General features: G+C 39.3%; 1 protein-coding gene across 1 annotated transcript in view; it reads right to left on the bottom strand.

The window, feature by feature from the left end:
* The window catches only part of LOC117420633 (platelet-derived growth factor C-like), a 134,009-nt gene that overhangs the window by 32,018 nt on the left and 85,190 nt on the right, over positions 1 to 16,801 (bottom strand). The window contains exon 3 of the mRNA XM_034034136.3: positions 15,717 to 15,897. Within this exon, the coding sequence (XP_033890027.1) occupies positions 15,717 to 15,897 (181 nt within the window). The remainder of the gene's footprint in view (positions 1 to 15,716; positions 15,898 to 16,801) is intronic.

Below are 16,801 nucleotides of genomic sequence, written 5' to 3'. Positions count from 1 at the left end.
TGGCCCCAGAATTGAATTTTGCTGTATGAGGTAGCCTGGAGCTAGAATCTAATGCCATAATGTCAAATTCGCACCCCTGTTATATTACATTTTCTCACCAAAGTAAGTAATGTTTATGATTAGGATATCATAATGACAGATTCAAAACTTTTGGTTAACCATGGTTTATCGCTATAAACCACAGCATATTTATTTACCTGTAGTAGACAACACTATGCTGAGTTAACGCATCTGTAAAACTACTGTAGGTTTACACAACCTTGGGGGACATGTATTTGCGATGGCGTTAAGGCTGTGTTAGCACCGCCGAAATGCGTTCCACCATGCAATGCTCTCTGCCGCTCATTAGCCATGCATTTTAAGGCGTGTCAAGTCTTAATTATATGCATGTGCAAACTGTAGGTGGGACTCATTTCTAAAATGAAGTCTGTGATATTAAAATGAGATTTATGACCCCTAAAAGGGTCCACAAATATGATTTCAAACCGGTCTTATTTGGGTGCAAAGAAAAAGTCAGAAAGCAGCTGATAGCAAAGTGCATTATGGCAGCAGTCATACAGGGGCCCAGAAAATTCAATGTATTTTTAAAAGAAATTCACGAATGACAATAGAATAAACAAGGAATTTCGCAAAAATGTTATTTAAAAATTATATTCTACTGATGTAAGTTGACTAAAATGTGTTATCATTGATAGTTCATCAAGAACATCAGCCAAAAACCAAGGCTTTAACATTTAGCCCAGCTTCTGAGTAAACACTTTAAAATGTACATTGTAACATTGGAACTTGAGTCACTATTGAAACAATCTTTAAAAATGTAATAAACTTCTGCTAAACAAGTCGTTGAAAATGGTATTTGTTGGCTGCAAAAAAAAGTAACAAGCAGACAAAATAGATTTTTAAAAACAACCTTGAATGACAAATTCAGAAACATTTTCGTGTTTTGTAAACCTTTAAAACACATTAATTACAATGACTGTAATTCCCATAGCCTATTTTGCTGCCTCTTATCCCAGGAGAAACATTAACTGCAAACCTGAAATTACAAAATGTTAGGTTACTTACTGTAACCCTGGTTCCCTGAAAGAGAAGGTGACCACCAAGCAATACTTTTGGGATATGCCTGCCTTCGATATTCTCTGAGCATTTTATGTAAGAGCTGCCGATAGGCCCCACTGTGGAATGACGTCCGGCTCCCTCCCGTCTTCGTGGGTAGGCCCGGTTGTTAACTGCCACAGAAATCTGAAAGCGGTGCCTTAGGTCATCGTGCGGGGCAGTGGGGATTGGAACCGTCCAAGTCACCGTGCGAGTACCAGGGTACAGGAGGGGAGCATTTAGGCTACTTGCCTAGACGCCTTGCGTTCTCGGTGAGAGCGCTGCAGCAATTCCTCTACCTCCAGTCCAAAGGTATGGTCAGGGGAGGTAGGGGCTGCTACTGAAGGAAGGAGCCACCGTCCTATGACACTACGATCAAAATCGCATTATGGTCCTCCTCAGCAATGCTGACATCCGGTTCTGTAACATCCAGGGTGACCACCGGTGCAAGCAGGGTCAGCCCCGGGGCCGGCATTATCGGCTGAGCTGGGTCCAAAGCAATGACTTGAGCCTGCTGCCAGGCCAGGGGCTGCCAAAGCTGTATAGCAGGTGAAGTTGTGCAGGACATGCAAGCGTGGAATTTACCACCTGTGTATTGAAGCACTCAGGCACCAGGGGTGCAGAAGCACCAAGGCACAGAGTGTCCAAGCACCAAGCTTTAACCATGTGTAGTCAACACAACCCAGGGTAGCGCATAGCATACACCAGGGAGGATACACAAGCTCGAGTGGCTGCGGTAGGCAATCAGGAGAGCAGTAGAGGGAAGCGCACAGTGCTGCACCAGGAGCTGCAGCGTGTTACAGGAAGAAAAAGTGTACTGCTTTTTTTTTTTTTAACTGCAAAAGCAGTAATAGGAAATGAAAATAGAGGCTCACACACACGGCAATTAAGCTATGGGAGAACAACAGTCAGCATGCCAGGCGGGTGAGCTGTAAAATTGTATTATTATTGTTATTAAGAAGTGCGCCAAGTAGGTGGGCTGAACAAGCCGGCAGATTCAACTCAACAGCGGGGCACAGCAGAGCTGGGTCCTGGTGGAGGAATCGCAGGTTTTTTTACTGCAAGGCAGTAAAAGAAAAAAACACAAACATGCACACAACAGCAATGATGTGAAGGTAAAAAGGACAGTCACCACGGCAGCGCAGGTGAACTGAATTTTTAAGCACACCGAGAGGGCGGGCCGAGACAATCCAGCAGAGTCAACTCAACAGCAGGGTGTGGCAGAGCCGGGGCCCGGTGGAGGATCATGCGTCTCTTTTTCTTTTCTTTTTTTCTTTTTTTTTTTTTTTTAGCTGCATAGCAGAAGAAAAAACACAACACAACAGCGCTGTAAGGATAGAAAAGCAGACTACCATTGAAAGGCAATATAGACTATTGAAAAGAAAAATATTAAATGTAGTCTAGCCTGGACTGCATGCAGTCACACAACCGGGGCAGCGCGTAGCCTACAGCGGAGTGGAGGACCGTCTACAGGCAGAGGGCATCGAGGCACTGAGGGCTCCAAGCCCCATGCCGCGTGCACAGAGCACGAGGCACTATGCTCAGCGAGGCACCGAAGTGCCGGGGGGAAGCTAATGCACCGGTGCCTATCCTAACCGTGTGTATTCATCCACCTGGTCAGCATGCAGCTTACACCAGGGGAGACACACAGGCCGAAGTTGCGGCGGGCGAGAGCACCGAGGTGCTATGTGCGCCGAGGCACCTAAGCACCGAGCACCGAGGCGCTATGCGCACAGAGGCACCGAAACGCTGTGCGCACACCGAGCACCAAGGCACAGAAGTAGTGTGCACACCGAGCACAGTGTGCATGGAGTGGACTGAGAGCTGTGTGCACTGCACCACAACATGCACCAGGGGAGACACACAGGCCGAAGCTGCAGCGGTTGAGAGCTTAGTTAATTCAAAAAATAACAGAGCAGAAGGGTTGTGACAGAGAAAGAATGAATCTTCGTTATAAATGTCTCTCCCGACCTGTGAGGGCGCTGTGTAAAGGGAACAGTGTGCCCTGGACTGGATTGTCTGACAATTCATGCCAGGAAAAGGTGGAAGTCGCCACCTAGAAAGGGGTACACCAAGTCATCGCCCCAGAAGGGAAGCGATGTGGGCTGTGGACGCACGGTACGCCCGGTAGGACATTCGGGCTCCTCCCACTTGGGCGTAAAACGTTCAAGCTCCTCCCACTCGGGCATTGGCAGCTCGGGCTCCTCCCACTCCAGGTCAGTGTCTTCTCTCTCCCGCTCCTTGTAGACCCAGTCCACGATCTGGGTGATCTCGGGTGCAAAGAGCACTGCAGCGCTATTTTTATTACAACAAAGATAAATAAAATATCTGTACCAAAAAAAAAACACTGCTCACAGAGCAGAAATAAAAGGTTAAACAAAAACAAATCTTGCACACAAAAACTAAACAAACACTGTGCTTCCTACACGCGTGGCAATTGTTTTTAGTTTTACTTTCATTTCTCTTTCGTTTCTTTTCCACTCCCGTCTCTCATGTTCGCTCCTCTCAAACACCCACCTCAAACAAGGAGAGCTGCAGGCTCCCTGTGGCAAAGTGGTGAGTGAATACAGGTGCGTGCAGTGTAGAGTGGATACAAAACAGACAGACAATGATTTCCAGGTGCAAGGGTGTTTATTGATTTAATTAACAATGTCCAGAGCCTTATGGCAAACACCTGTAAATAATAATGATGGAGTGACACAGTGCCGTGTATCACTCGGTATTTGTAAATCCCCGGGTTTGACCTGTAACCAAAAGTCCAGTTTTACACACCAACAGTAAACACAAAACACAAACACAGTTCCTAGTGATAGTGAATAAGTGCTGTATTACAGTTCTATTAAGTGGTGAATAAGTGCTGTATTAAGTGGTGTATTACAGTTCTCCGTGAAATGCAGGGGTGAAAGTGATGTCCGGGTTTATGCTGGCTTTCGCTACAGCTCCGGATCGTGCTACTGGTAGTCTATTAAAAAACAGACGACAGTTAACAAACACAAACAAAAACAAGACAAAACTCACGGTTCATGATACTGCAACACAGACTCCTTGTAAGTTTAAAACACTAACCATTTACCAATGAACAGATCACTGACACTATGCCCCCTATTGAGGAGGCTGTGTTGTCCAGTGGTTAAAGAAACAGGCTTGTAACCAGGAGGTCCCCGTTTCAAATCCCACCTCAGCCACTGACTCATTGTGTGACCCTGAGCAAGTCACTTAACCTCCTTGTGCTCCGTCTTTCGGGTGAGATGTAGTTGTAAGTGACTCTGCAGCTGATGCATAGTTCACACACCCTAGTCTCTGTAAGTTGCCTTGGATAAAGGCGTCTGCTAAATAAACTAATAATAATAATAATTTATACCCTCGCTCGTGACCCCTAGGTTAACGAGCAAATCCGCTCCTTCAGTCATCGGATGCCACACCGTTTCCCGTCTGAGTCATTGAGTTTGGGTACCATAGCTCCGTCCCCTTCCTAAATGACCAACTTCCACCTACCCTAAGGAATAAATTGTCGTGCCATTTAGTTAAGGGTACTCTGTTCCTTTTATACAATGCCCTCACAGATTGGGAGGGAGATCTAACACTAAGAATCATTCGATCTCTGTCACAATCCCTTAATCAATTAATTAACTCTGGAGATTAATTAACTCTTCTGCACAAGGTTTTGTTAGGATGGGGCTTCCCCATCCATACTGCCAAACAATAACAACCATGGCTTTTTCGCCATCACATTTATACATAAATAACAATAACAAAACATTGCATTTTAAAGAAACAAAATACATTCAAATCATACAACAACCCCTGTTCCCAAACAATACATTCTTTTAAATAATACACCAATACATTTTAAATCTTACAATAACAAATCGCCTGTGCTTAATAACATTTATTTTACACACAGGGCTTTGCCCTGCCCCCTCTATTTATGTGCAGGGCTTTTCCTCTGCCCTGCCACAGTCATATAATAAACTTGGTTCATTATATCCTTTATGTTATGTATATTTGGTTTTATCCATTGTATAATAATATTAATAATATAATATAAAGTCAACACGGGGCATTGCCTCTCCAAATTTCCTACCTATTGTTAAACAGATTAGTCTGTTAGTCTGTGCTGCCGTAGCCCATTTTTAGGGGCTCAGAACACCGGTGCAGCGGAATTTTAGCATTTAAATGTGCCTCATTAATTTTGGATCAGTTAATACATTCGGGATGGGGTAAAATGTGTGCTGCGTCAGAGCGCTGCTTTACACTCCGCCAAATTAGCGCTGCGTCGGTCAATCTTGATACATGTCCCCCCTTGTGTTTACATCCCTTCTGACTTTGTATGTATTTTATAACTTCAGTAAAGGATTACCTTACCTAACCTAGCAACAGCTGCTAAATATTTGGGCTCCTACACATATAAGATTTATGTTTGTGCTTCCTCTGCCAAAATCATTCTTTAAAACTGATATGATAACTTTAACCTCCACCATACCTCACAGAAAGGACGGGAATGCAGAGTGGATTACTCTTCCAACATATGAAAAAAAAGTTTTCATCTAGTAAATAAAGAATAACTTCCATTGTATTTTCTGCCCTGACTAAAAGGTGTTTCAAATTTGTTGCAGGCTATGTCAATCTTTAATAGGGAAAATGGCTTAGAAAGCAGACAGGGGCACGCAGACAAAAATGTGTGCCAGGAACAACTGACAATAGGCTCTGTGTAGGCATAAATCTACAAAGGAACAGCTAACTGGAGATATTTTGCAGTATGATAGGAGACCACAGTATTATATATTATATATATATATATATATATATATATATATATATATATATATATATATATATATCTTTTTAGGGGATTTTCTATTTCTGACAACAGATAAAAATTGCATTAGTGTTTAATGTGCGTCTTTACCTTTCTTACTAGCTTTGCAACTTGTGTAAATTCACTGTCCTTAACATTGTGTGATATTTAGACTGCATCTACATCCTGTTGTTTGCAAGTCAGTTTATGTCATACGTAAGACAGCAGATCTCACAGACTTTAACAGTAAACCATCATCCCCACACTACACAAATTACTTATGGAACTGTCTCAAAAGTGATGACGGCGTCACGTGGCAAACAAATTGAAAACATAGCCTGCGAAGCACTGCAGTGGTCGAAAAAGTGCGTGTGATCGTTGAGCATTGCAACGGACTGCTGCCAAAAATTGAAGAGCAAGTATGTTTATTTAAACGGGGGACATCAGCACCCAGTTCCGGTAAACACTGAGCTCTGTGCCCAGACAGGGCCGCCATACACATGCCTTTCATTATGCCATTACTCATTACTCATTTGTTGACATATCCAGTTAAGACAAATTTACAGTATGAGTCTTTGGTTTCAGATAATGAAGGGAGCTAGAGAGCTTGTTAATGATCTGAGACTAATGTTGTTGGGATGGACTGTCCCCCATTCATTTCTCTGAAGTTAAAGCAGAACTAGCTGAAAATTGCTGCAGATCCCTTGATGCACCATTAAATAGACAGTATCACGTCCATGTATGTTTTAACAATACCTATAAGATGTATTTGTTCTTGCTGTGCTGTTTCCTGTCTTCACAGATCACTTGAAATAACGTGTTGATCCATCCCAAAGCTTGGTGGTATGTTTACGATTTTGGCTGCAATCCTGAATTTAGCGTCTTCATTTCTTTTCGGACAGGTGGTAGCATGGTGCACCCTATTCCCCCAAACTAACTTTTACAGATGCTGCCCTAGATACAGTCTGTCTGCCGTCCCGTGGAGCAGTGTCATCTGGCATAAATGAACTCCAGGGCCTATCAGTTTTATTTTGTATTTTTAGCACCATCAGAATGTCGTTTTTTTATTTCTATAAATTGTATATAGTAAATTCAATGCCAAGACTGCTAGTGTTTGGTTCATCTCGTGCCCTGCTCTTAACGAGAAGCCCAGTCACTCCGAACTGTCATTCTGACATTTAGCTTAGGCTATTTATTCATTTATAAATTTGGTATGTTACGGTAATGTTACTGTAATAATAACAAAAAATGATTTACAAACATGAAGACTTGGTAAAATATCAACTGGAGTCACTTGTGATTAAGAAATGGTCATGAATTCCTCCAGAGAGAGGTAAACACAGTATAGACTTGCTACCACTGATGGAGAGTGTGTAGAATGTAATCAGAAGATGACCATTATAGGGCTTGAAATTAATTTTTCCATCCACTAGCCATCAGGGCTAATGGATGGAAAAATCCACCAGACCCACACCCATTTTACTGGTCCAGTATAATGTTTATTGATAGTTCACCAAAAAAAGTGTAGCTTACATTGCAATTTATACTTAATATATTAAATAAGGGAACAAAAGAAACTGCAAAAACAAGCAACTATTGGAACATTTTAAAATTACATTAATCATGACCACTGAAAAGTTCATACAGAGTTTGAAAAAAAAAACTAAACCATGTTTCAGTGTTGGACTAACTTCTAAGCACTGACTGTTTGCTTGAAATGTGCTATTCCTCACTTAAGAGACAGCTAATCTCTTCAGATTCATTTCCAAGACATTCTCTTCTTGTTCTTTTTGTTGAAAATGCCACATATTAAACCTGTATGCTGTCTCATCCTAAATTATCTTTTTTTAAATAGTTTTTATTCTATCATTCTTTTTGACACGTTTCATTAGTATCTATATTCACAAACTGAACAGTTGTATAAATTCCATTGCAGAAGACTATTGCAGTAATTATTAAAAAAAAAAAAAAAAAGCTTTTAAATATTTACAACTATAATAAACAAAAGAATTGCTGAAGCTTAAGCTTTTGAATTAAAATATACTTTTAAAAACAGTAGCGGAATGTCACAGCTGTGTCATCACTTCATAGAAATAAAACATAAATCCATCTTTAATTGTTTGTAAAAACATTTCCTATAGGAACTAAACTATTCAAATCAACAAGCACACACATAAACTATTTCAAAACGGTGCTTGTCGCTACGGTAACTCAAATCAAGGCTGAACACTGCTACTGACACTTGCTAAATAAACTATTTACTATTGGAGGCTTTATGCCGTGGCTGCATATGAACATTGATTATTTCATTTTTCATGTGTGTTCATTAAAACATTTTAATACAACAGTAACAGTTACAGAAAGCGTTACAATGTTCTGAATAAACAGTACATTACAGGAAAGACAGCAGCACTAAAATATTGAGTATGATTACCTTCCACAACTTCAGTTAAATTAAATTAAAATAACGTAAATGGCATAAGAAATGTGGATTGTTCCTTAGAAGTGAAAAGAAACATGACAATATATATATATATTGTTTATTGAAAGATATACTGACATATGTTAACAGTTAAAATATTGTCTGCTCAGGGTTGTTTTAAATATGGTGCAAGGGATGTTAGGAAAATACATGCTCTCTCACAGAGAAATGCTTGGTGCCGATAGGTTAAAACAATAAAAACCCGTCCCCGCATGGCAATGCTTAGTGCTAATTGGCTGAAACACGAAATGCCAGTGCTCACATGGCAATGGTGATTGGCTGAAACAGTTGATTCATGACATTTATTGCAGGGTTTGCAGATTTACCATGCTCATACATAAGCTAATGGAGATGCAGCCACACCTCCAGCACCGTCGCTTCCTTGGTCACCAAAACATTTAAAAAAAAAACAGTAGCAAAAAACGGGTGTGCCACTGGGTTGTTGGTATGTGAAATGTACCCATCCAAGACCAAATCAACCCGCATCCAGCGGGTGGGTAAATGCTAATTTTGAACCCTGCCGTACTGCTATATAGTATTTTTTGTCTTATTGTCAGTTATTTCACTGGAATCTGGCTCCCTTTGCTTCACTGATATGTTTATCAATTCCCTCCTGCTGGTTTAGGGAGCTCTAATAACCCAATCTGTGTGACAGTCCTTATATTCTGTTGTATGTTACACCACTCAATTGTGCTTTTTCTATATGATACAAAACTAGTTGACTAGTTATTAATAGTTAAAAGCACTTGGTTTTATTTGCTGTACATGTGGCCCTAGTCTTATCTTAAACACTGAAAAAAGGACCTTGCATTGCAAAAGACACCAGTGAACTGCAATTGTCATCAATTGGTACAGCAAATTTCATCAACTACTGCAGTCCCATTAGAGTAGCTAGGATAATGAAAACTAAATGGTATGAAACCTGATTTGGCAGTGGATCTACCAAGAGTATGGGGGATGTAGATTAATCAAAATGCCAGTACTGTATGCAAGTAACTGTTTGCCTTTACAATGCAGTGCTGTTACATCATCTAAATGCCCTTTTTCTCCTTGACATTATAATTATCATTATAAATGATTACCTGCCATGCTAGATTTGAAATCAATGACCTTGTATTAGAAACCGAATGTGGAAACAAATAAATAAGCGTTTTCTGTAAAAGCTGTGTTGAAGTTCAAGAAAAAGGCTGCCATTTACCTTCAAATATTTCAATAACAATCTAGAATGCAAATGACTAGACCTGAATCTGCAGAACTATTAATCTGCAGTATTGTTCTGATAACTTCTAATTTTCTACATCCCTAAGGATATATCTCAGATATTTCATCCTTTTCTTGCTTTCATTTGCTTTCCAAAACTCATTTTTATTTCAGTTGATTCTTCGTCTATTTAGTTCTGTGATGTACACCCCACATTCCACAGGAACAAGAGTTGCAAATCACAGCTTGTCCTTCCTTGAGGGCAGGAGCCTAATAGCAGCATTTAAAATTATACAGAGCAAATTGAGCATTCATTCAATAGTCACTCATCATTTTATTTACCTTGGTGCTTAAACTGAACATATATATAAGATAGTGTAGTCCTGGGGGAATGGGACTACATCTCCCAGAGGAAAAGTCTTAGTTTGGTTAATTGTTTTATTTAATTGGTTTATTGTTAATGATCCCCTGCACCTGGTAGTGATTGTAAATTAGGACCAGGTGCAGGGTATATAAGAGGTGCAGTCAGTCTGCACAGGGCTGCTGTATAGAAGGAGACAGGTAGAGTGTTCTGTGTCCAAGCAGCCACGGGAAAAAGTAAGGGTTTTGTAAAAAAACTGTGTGTATTTGTTTTGTGTTGTGGGGAAACGGCTTAGCCGTCCCACTTTATAGTCAGGGTGTTCCTGAGGTTTAGTTAGCGCTCCGAAGGAGCTAGGTGTTGTTTTGTGTTTGTTTATTTTTGTTGTGTGAATTAAAAATAGCGCGTCAGCGCATAAAAAACCCATTTCTTGTGTGCTGGGTCAATTTGTAAAGGGGCTAGAACCGAGTGAGTTGCAGCTTTATCACAATATATATATATATATATATATATATATATGGCTCACTTTCGCGGTGGTGGCTATGAGAGCCAGAGGGGACCTCCGGCCAAATCTATTTTAACAATCTCTCTATCATTCCAGGTTCCCCCATGCTTTACTAACAACTTGCTTTCATCTATGCCAGTGTTCCTCTCTGGCCAATTCTTTGAATGTTTATTTCCTTCTCTCTTTCAGAATTCCTGTCGCCCCGCCTGGATCTTAGGAGGTCTGGCTGTGCCGATCTCCCTAAGCATTGATGTTCCTTGTTAGTCGGGGCTACTTCTCAAATGTATCCTCTATCCTTCTCTTCATTTCCCTTTGGGGAAGTAACGCTTGCTTTCTAGTCTTGGAGGTTGATCGGTTTGGTCTCACCTCCGCGATGGTGGCTCTCCATGAGCCAAGGAGAAAGCAATGTCATCTTCCAAAGCATGTCATCTTCCTAAAGTCACAAGCACATAATTCCTATTTCAAGTCCCAGGCCTTACTCCTAGCAGCCCTTGCTCCTGTTCCATGAATTACATACAAGTGTTTATAAAGACAACAAAATATGTCTTTGGTGCTGTACATCCAAACATATAAACCAATATTCCTTTTATTCCAAACTGGGACTACCCAAAAATATTTTGGTCTACCACATTTTGGTAAGTGGTGGTAACCCAATATATACTGTACAGTACATTCGTTTAGGTTCATTTCACACTTTTCAAATAGGGCCCCAAAACTATTGTGTGTGATTCAGCAATGGAATTGAACTAGTCATGTGGTCTAGCTAATATGTGTCTAATTGCAGTGCAACAGGAAGCCATTATTGTCATGCCTATCATCGTCATAAATAGGTTAACAAATGAATAAATGTCACAAATAAATAACAGATGCATGTTCCCTATACCCTGCTACAAATTCCAATTGTCCTACTTTATCCAAGACACACACCAATTTCTTACAAAGTTGTCGGCAAAAAGCTAACAATCTTCACTTCAATAAGAAACCCAATGTTCTGTCTAAGTAAGTCACTGGAAGGAGATGAGTTTGTCAATCAGTTGGAATTGAAGTGTCATCTTAACAGCAAATGGCCTAATATTGCCTTGCCAATCCACTTATGTGCACACCCCCACAATGCACACACAAACTACAATTACTTCTCCCTTGACTTGTTTTTTTCCCCCCATTTCAAAATCACATAAACACTTCCCAGTTTCCCTGTTGACAGGATAACCACTGTGGAGAGTTAAGGATACATATACAATGAGTCTTGGTGCAGTGGAAAATGAAGGTCAGCCTGTAGAGGCAGGTCACTGGAGTCTGATGTCTGAAAGACAATTTTATTGAAATCTGTTCAAGTAAATCTTACTTCTGTGAGCAATGTTTTTACAACCTTTGCATGGCCTTAGTGTTTCCATAATCTCTTCCTATAAAATACAGCCTGATTTTATTTTTAATCCTTTCATGGAAGTGGTGAAGAAGAATTATGTCTGTTTAAATATAAACTTACTGCTCCTCCATGGACCAAGGTCCCAGTAGCTTGGTTTACCATGGAGAAACAGAGGGCTGCTGTGTGCCTGGGTTTCCACAAGTAAGGAATGTACATGAAAAGCCAGGCAGTGTCTTAGCAATCTGGCTTCTCTCTCATTTGCATTCAAACAGAACACTGGCAAGCTGCCCTCATGAGAAAGGCAGACTGGCTTAACGCTTACTTATTATGTCCATTCACTTGGGAATACTACATTGATCTGTCTTACTACATCCAAATGGTACACTGTAGTTTCTTGAGCTTCAGTATACCAATGCTTGGAGTCCAGGCAGGTAACTTAATGGGATGGGTTTTAGTTCCTAGAACTCACTGGCCCTTTCTGGACACTTTCTTAGATCCCCACAGAGAAGTCTTTATTAAAGTGATGTGAAAACCATGTGCTGATAAAAATCTACATTTTTGTTCTTTAAAAACAAATCACATAAATGTAAAAATTATGGCTTTGTTAAATGAAGATCTACATCAGTTACATATATCCCCTGCCACAGCTAATAATTAAAATTGGAGCGATCGATATGGCCATGACATATCATCAGTGTACAGAATAGTATAGAATAAGAAATTGCAATGAATAGTTCAATGAAAATTGCATGCGGGGAGCCGGGGGTCCTCTTCTGATGTAATATTCCACAGGAGCAAGGATCTTCTACAACTAGATGTCATTAGGCAAGCAAATTAGGTATTGTTGGATAAGCAGTTTTCCAGATATATGGAAAAATATAAAGTGTGCCATGTATGTGCACCTACCTCCACCATATCCCCCTCACCAGGGATTTCATCCACTGCAGGGGATAATAATTATCTTTGTTATAGCCTGGTGAGACTCCATAATGCAATAGCTTCACAGTACAAAATATTGCATAAAAAACGTTTTTAAATAAATATACAGTTACTCATAGTGTGAACCAAAGCTACAGAAAATTACAGCTTCTATAGAAATCCTCCTCCACCGTGGCAGGAAATAGTTCTTGGGATCTAGACACATTAACTTTGATGTGCTCACCTACCTAGTAGTGCTGGGATAATAACAATGTACATCTTTAAAAGAGAACACAGACAGAATCAGGTCATGTCTAGCCTGAGAAAACGTAGCCAATGTTGTTTAGTTATTGCTTGATAAGCTGCACTTAGTGATAGACTAAATAGTGCATATAAACATAGAGGCATAAGTCTAGGATCTGTAGGATCAAAATGAAAGGCCATGTTGGAAAAAGTAAACACATCACGGGCCAAGTGACTGAGCAAGACTTTTCACGCTTAACATGCATTAGGCCACGTAACCAAAAGGGTCTATTTTATGATCTATGTACAGATACACAAAAATGTATCTAATGTTCTGCAGTCCTTACTTTACTGTATTTCTTTTTATTGTATGTGGTAATGGTAACACGCAAGTCAGGAAATCACAGCTGAGGTAAAACACAACCAAGATTAATATAGAGTTATAAGACAGAAGTATTTAGATCTGCCACTGATCAGATCAATGAAACAGGTTCTGGACAGAAGCAGGCAGGTGTGCCAGAAAATTGATAGTTCAGGTCTACCCTTATAAAAGTTCAGAATTGAATAAACAATGCATGTACAACACAATGAAGGTTAAACGAGTATACTTACTTTTTAAATATTTTCTTATGATGATATATTTAATGAAATAACTTATTTTTGTTTTACAGATTAAACATTGACGTTGCTGTAGGCAGCTCTGGATTCAAAGCTTGTGGACGCCGTTATTGTGACGTCAGTGCTACAAGATGTCTATTTTAAATATGAAAAAACAACTACTACTTAAGAGTAGGGAAGGATAAAACAAACACATTTTTTTTAACTATGTAATGCCTTGACACCTGTATAGTGTGCTGATGCTGCCACTAAATAGATTCAAGATATTCCTCAGTATGTGTCCTGCATACTGTTTAAATAACTAAACCTAAATCTAGGATCTGGGTTCAGACCAGCCCCAACACACATGAAACAACCACCATGTTAAGATTTTAGAACAATATGAACCAGGGTACAGAACAAAAACACTGGGTGAAATGTTTAGCATTCACAGGTACAATACATGTTTGTTAAAATGCATTTTCTTTCTGTTTACTATTATGTAGATTCACCATTAAGAAATGAATAGAAGAATTAGGCATAAAAGCCTTTTGACCCTGTCATGTTTCTATATCCATGTCTACCTGTCTGCCTGTCTACTCAAGCCCTTAATGTTACCAGATGTCTTGCATTAATTTACTCATTGAGAGTAAATTTGTTTAAACTGCTTCACATGTAGTATATATAAACTGTTCAAACAACATAAACCTAAGCCCATTACAAATGGAATTTAAGTTTCACTGTGAACAAATTCCCCACTGTCTTATTGTTTAAACATTGGGTAACACTTTTCCATTTCTGCCACGCTCCAAAGGAGAAAAACAGGTCACCACTTATCTCCGGTGGAAGTACAATTGGGCAGTAATGTATGTTTTTGATTATTGATTTTGGTATCAGATTGTGTTTCTTTTTCCCTTTTAAAATCCTGATGGAGCTTGTACCTGTGGCACCAGACTGTTACAGGATAGCCCTTTAATGCATTAAACATTGAGTGCCAACATTTACTAAGATTTTAATGAGCTCCTCAACAGAGCTTTTGACCTAGACTTATCTTCCCTTCTATTTCTATTCTATTCTATTTATAGAATGTTTATTTGTGTCTCCTCCAATATTATAGTAATGTCCTTCATTGCATATTTTACAGCCTGATACTGTAAGAATAATTTCATAGCAGTTACTACTGATGTCCTTATAGCGTCAGCCGCATGACAGATTTAATTACAGATGATTTAATGTTGAATTCCTATTCATTTTGTAACAAGTATGAACACCTACATATGAAGCAAGCTTATTTCCATGACATCATTATACACCTCTTATTCAGATGTAACCATTACGGCAATAGGTACTGGTTGCCGCTGTCAATGCAGGCCTCACCAACCCCTATCTATGAAAGCAAACATCCCTTTTTGAATTCAGCTTAATGCTTTTTTAAGTTTAAACAGTGCCAAAGCTGGCCACCCCTCACTGTGTGTGGTCCAACACTAAAATAAATAGCCTCACATTGCTGTACTGCATTTTCCCATTGTCAGCTTTTGCCTGCCTGGTCAACCTTTACCAGAGTTAGACTAATCCTTTCTTTCTTTTCACTCGGGAGAATTAATCAGAGAATTACCGCATCCATGCTCAAGAGGCCAGTGTGAGTTTGGTGGCATTTGTCTAATCGTATCAACAGAAGTTTTTTAAATATGCCAAAATGCAGAGGAGCACACAACTCTTCATTCTCACCAGTTTTAAAGAAAGCAACATGACAGAAATAGGGAGATATGCAAGTTCAAGAAAATGTGTTGATAGCAATATAAAACAACTAAATAAAAATAAACCTCTAAATATCTATAATTTAACTAAAATCAAGATCTATCTTGTTATTTTACTACAATTATACTTGCTCTTACCAGTTTAATGTATGCTATGTGTTCGTATAGTATACATGATGCATGAAATAAAATGTATGTTTATAAAAGTACATGCTCAGAGTATAGTATCATCTGCTTTAATGTCAGTCTCTTGCAAGAATGCTAGTTGCACTGTATGTCAGTATCCCATAGTCATGTTTTTTTTTTTTTTTTCTACTACTACAACAAGTTATTATTACCTTCTTTGGGGATTTTGTGTTTCATTTAGATACTGTGTAAACAAAGGAAATATTCTTACCAATGGAAGGAGGGAGTAGTGAATGCAGAATCCCGGTTCTGAAGGAAAATATTCATCAGATATAAAGTGAATCCTAATCTGGTTCCCTTTGGATACCTGTTTTCCAGGTATTGGCTTGGATCCACACCATCGGCCTAAAATAGTGCCATCAGCAGGCTCTTCAATTTCTACAAAGTCATACCTGTACAGGACAAAGGAAGGGAGACATTGTAAAGATGAGACTTTAGACATTTATTTTCAGGACTTATTTAAAGTTAAATCATATTTGCTATACTGTATATAAAATGTATCTAATTTGGCTAAAGAAACCAACAGAAGTATTCAAAAAATGCATGGAAATGAAATGACATAATAAATTTAAAAAAAAAGACTAAAAAAAAGTTAAACTTCTGTAATCACACCAGTATTTTTTGCATTTTGAAACTGCCAGGTACTTGCAACCCATAGTGGCCATTTTTAATCTAATATTCAACCACAAATGACAAACTTGTGTTGTGATGCGACTCTGTGCTTTGTTATATAACTCAAAAATGAAGGATTTGGATTCCACAGTTTCATAGAGAGAACCAGAAGAGAGTGATTTTTCCTGTTCTCTCTTCCTGTTCCTTTATTTGTGATAGTGTTGGCACTTATTGATGGGTAATACATTGGCAGAGCTGCAGCCTGTTGTCCTCTCATTGTATCTACTGCATTAGCAGTAGTAGTGAAGGAGTAGTTTGGTCTCCAAGCCCTAACTCATTTTCCGTGTTACCTAAGTCTAGGATTCAAATGTAAAATTTATCACAAAATACATCAAGGAGACAAACATTTCAGCTACTGCCTTCATCAATATCCCAGTCCACTACCTTGCTGCTTGAGGTTACTAACTTTTCATATAAACAGTTGAATGGTTGAAGACAAGCTTGTAAATTTGAATTTAGGTAAAACACAGGTGGTGAGAACAAATTTGTTATCAAAAGGTAATCAATGAACCCTGAACCCTAATAAGAGCTAATGTGATGAAAGCAAACTGCATTGCCAAGCAGACAATTGCACAAATTACCATGTCTAGTATTTACTGAACCACTTTTCGCAGTACTCTTAGG

Source organism: Acipenser ruthenus, chromosome 1 (genome assembly GCF_902713425.1).
Source record: "Acipenser ruthenus chromosome 1, fAciRut3.2 maternal haplotype, whole genome shotgun sequence".
NCBI lineage: Eukaryota > Metazoa > Chordata > Actinopteri > Acipenseriformes > Acipenseridae > Acipenser > Acipenser ruthenus.
This window is presented reverse-complemented; position numbering and strand designations above follow the sequence as displayed.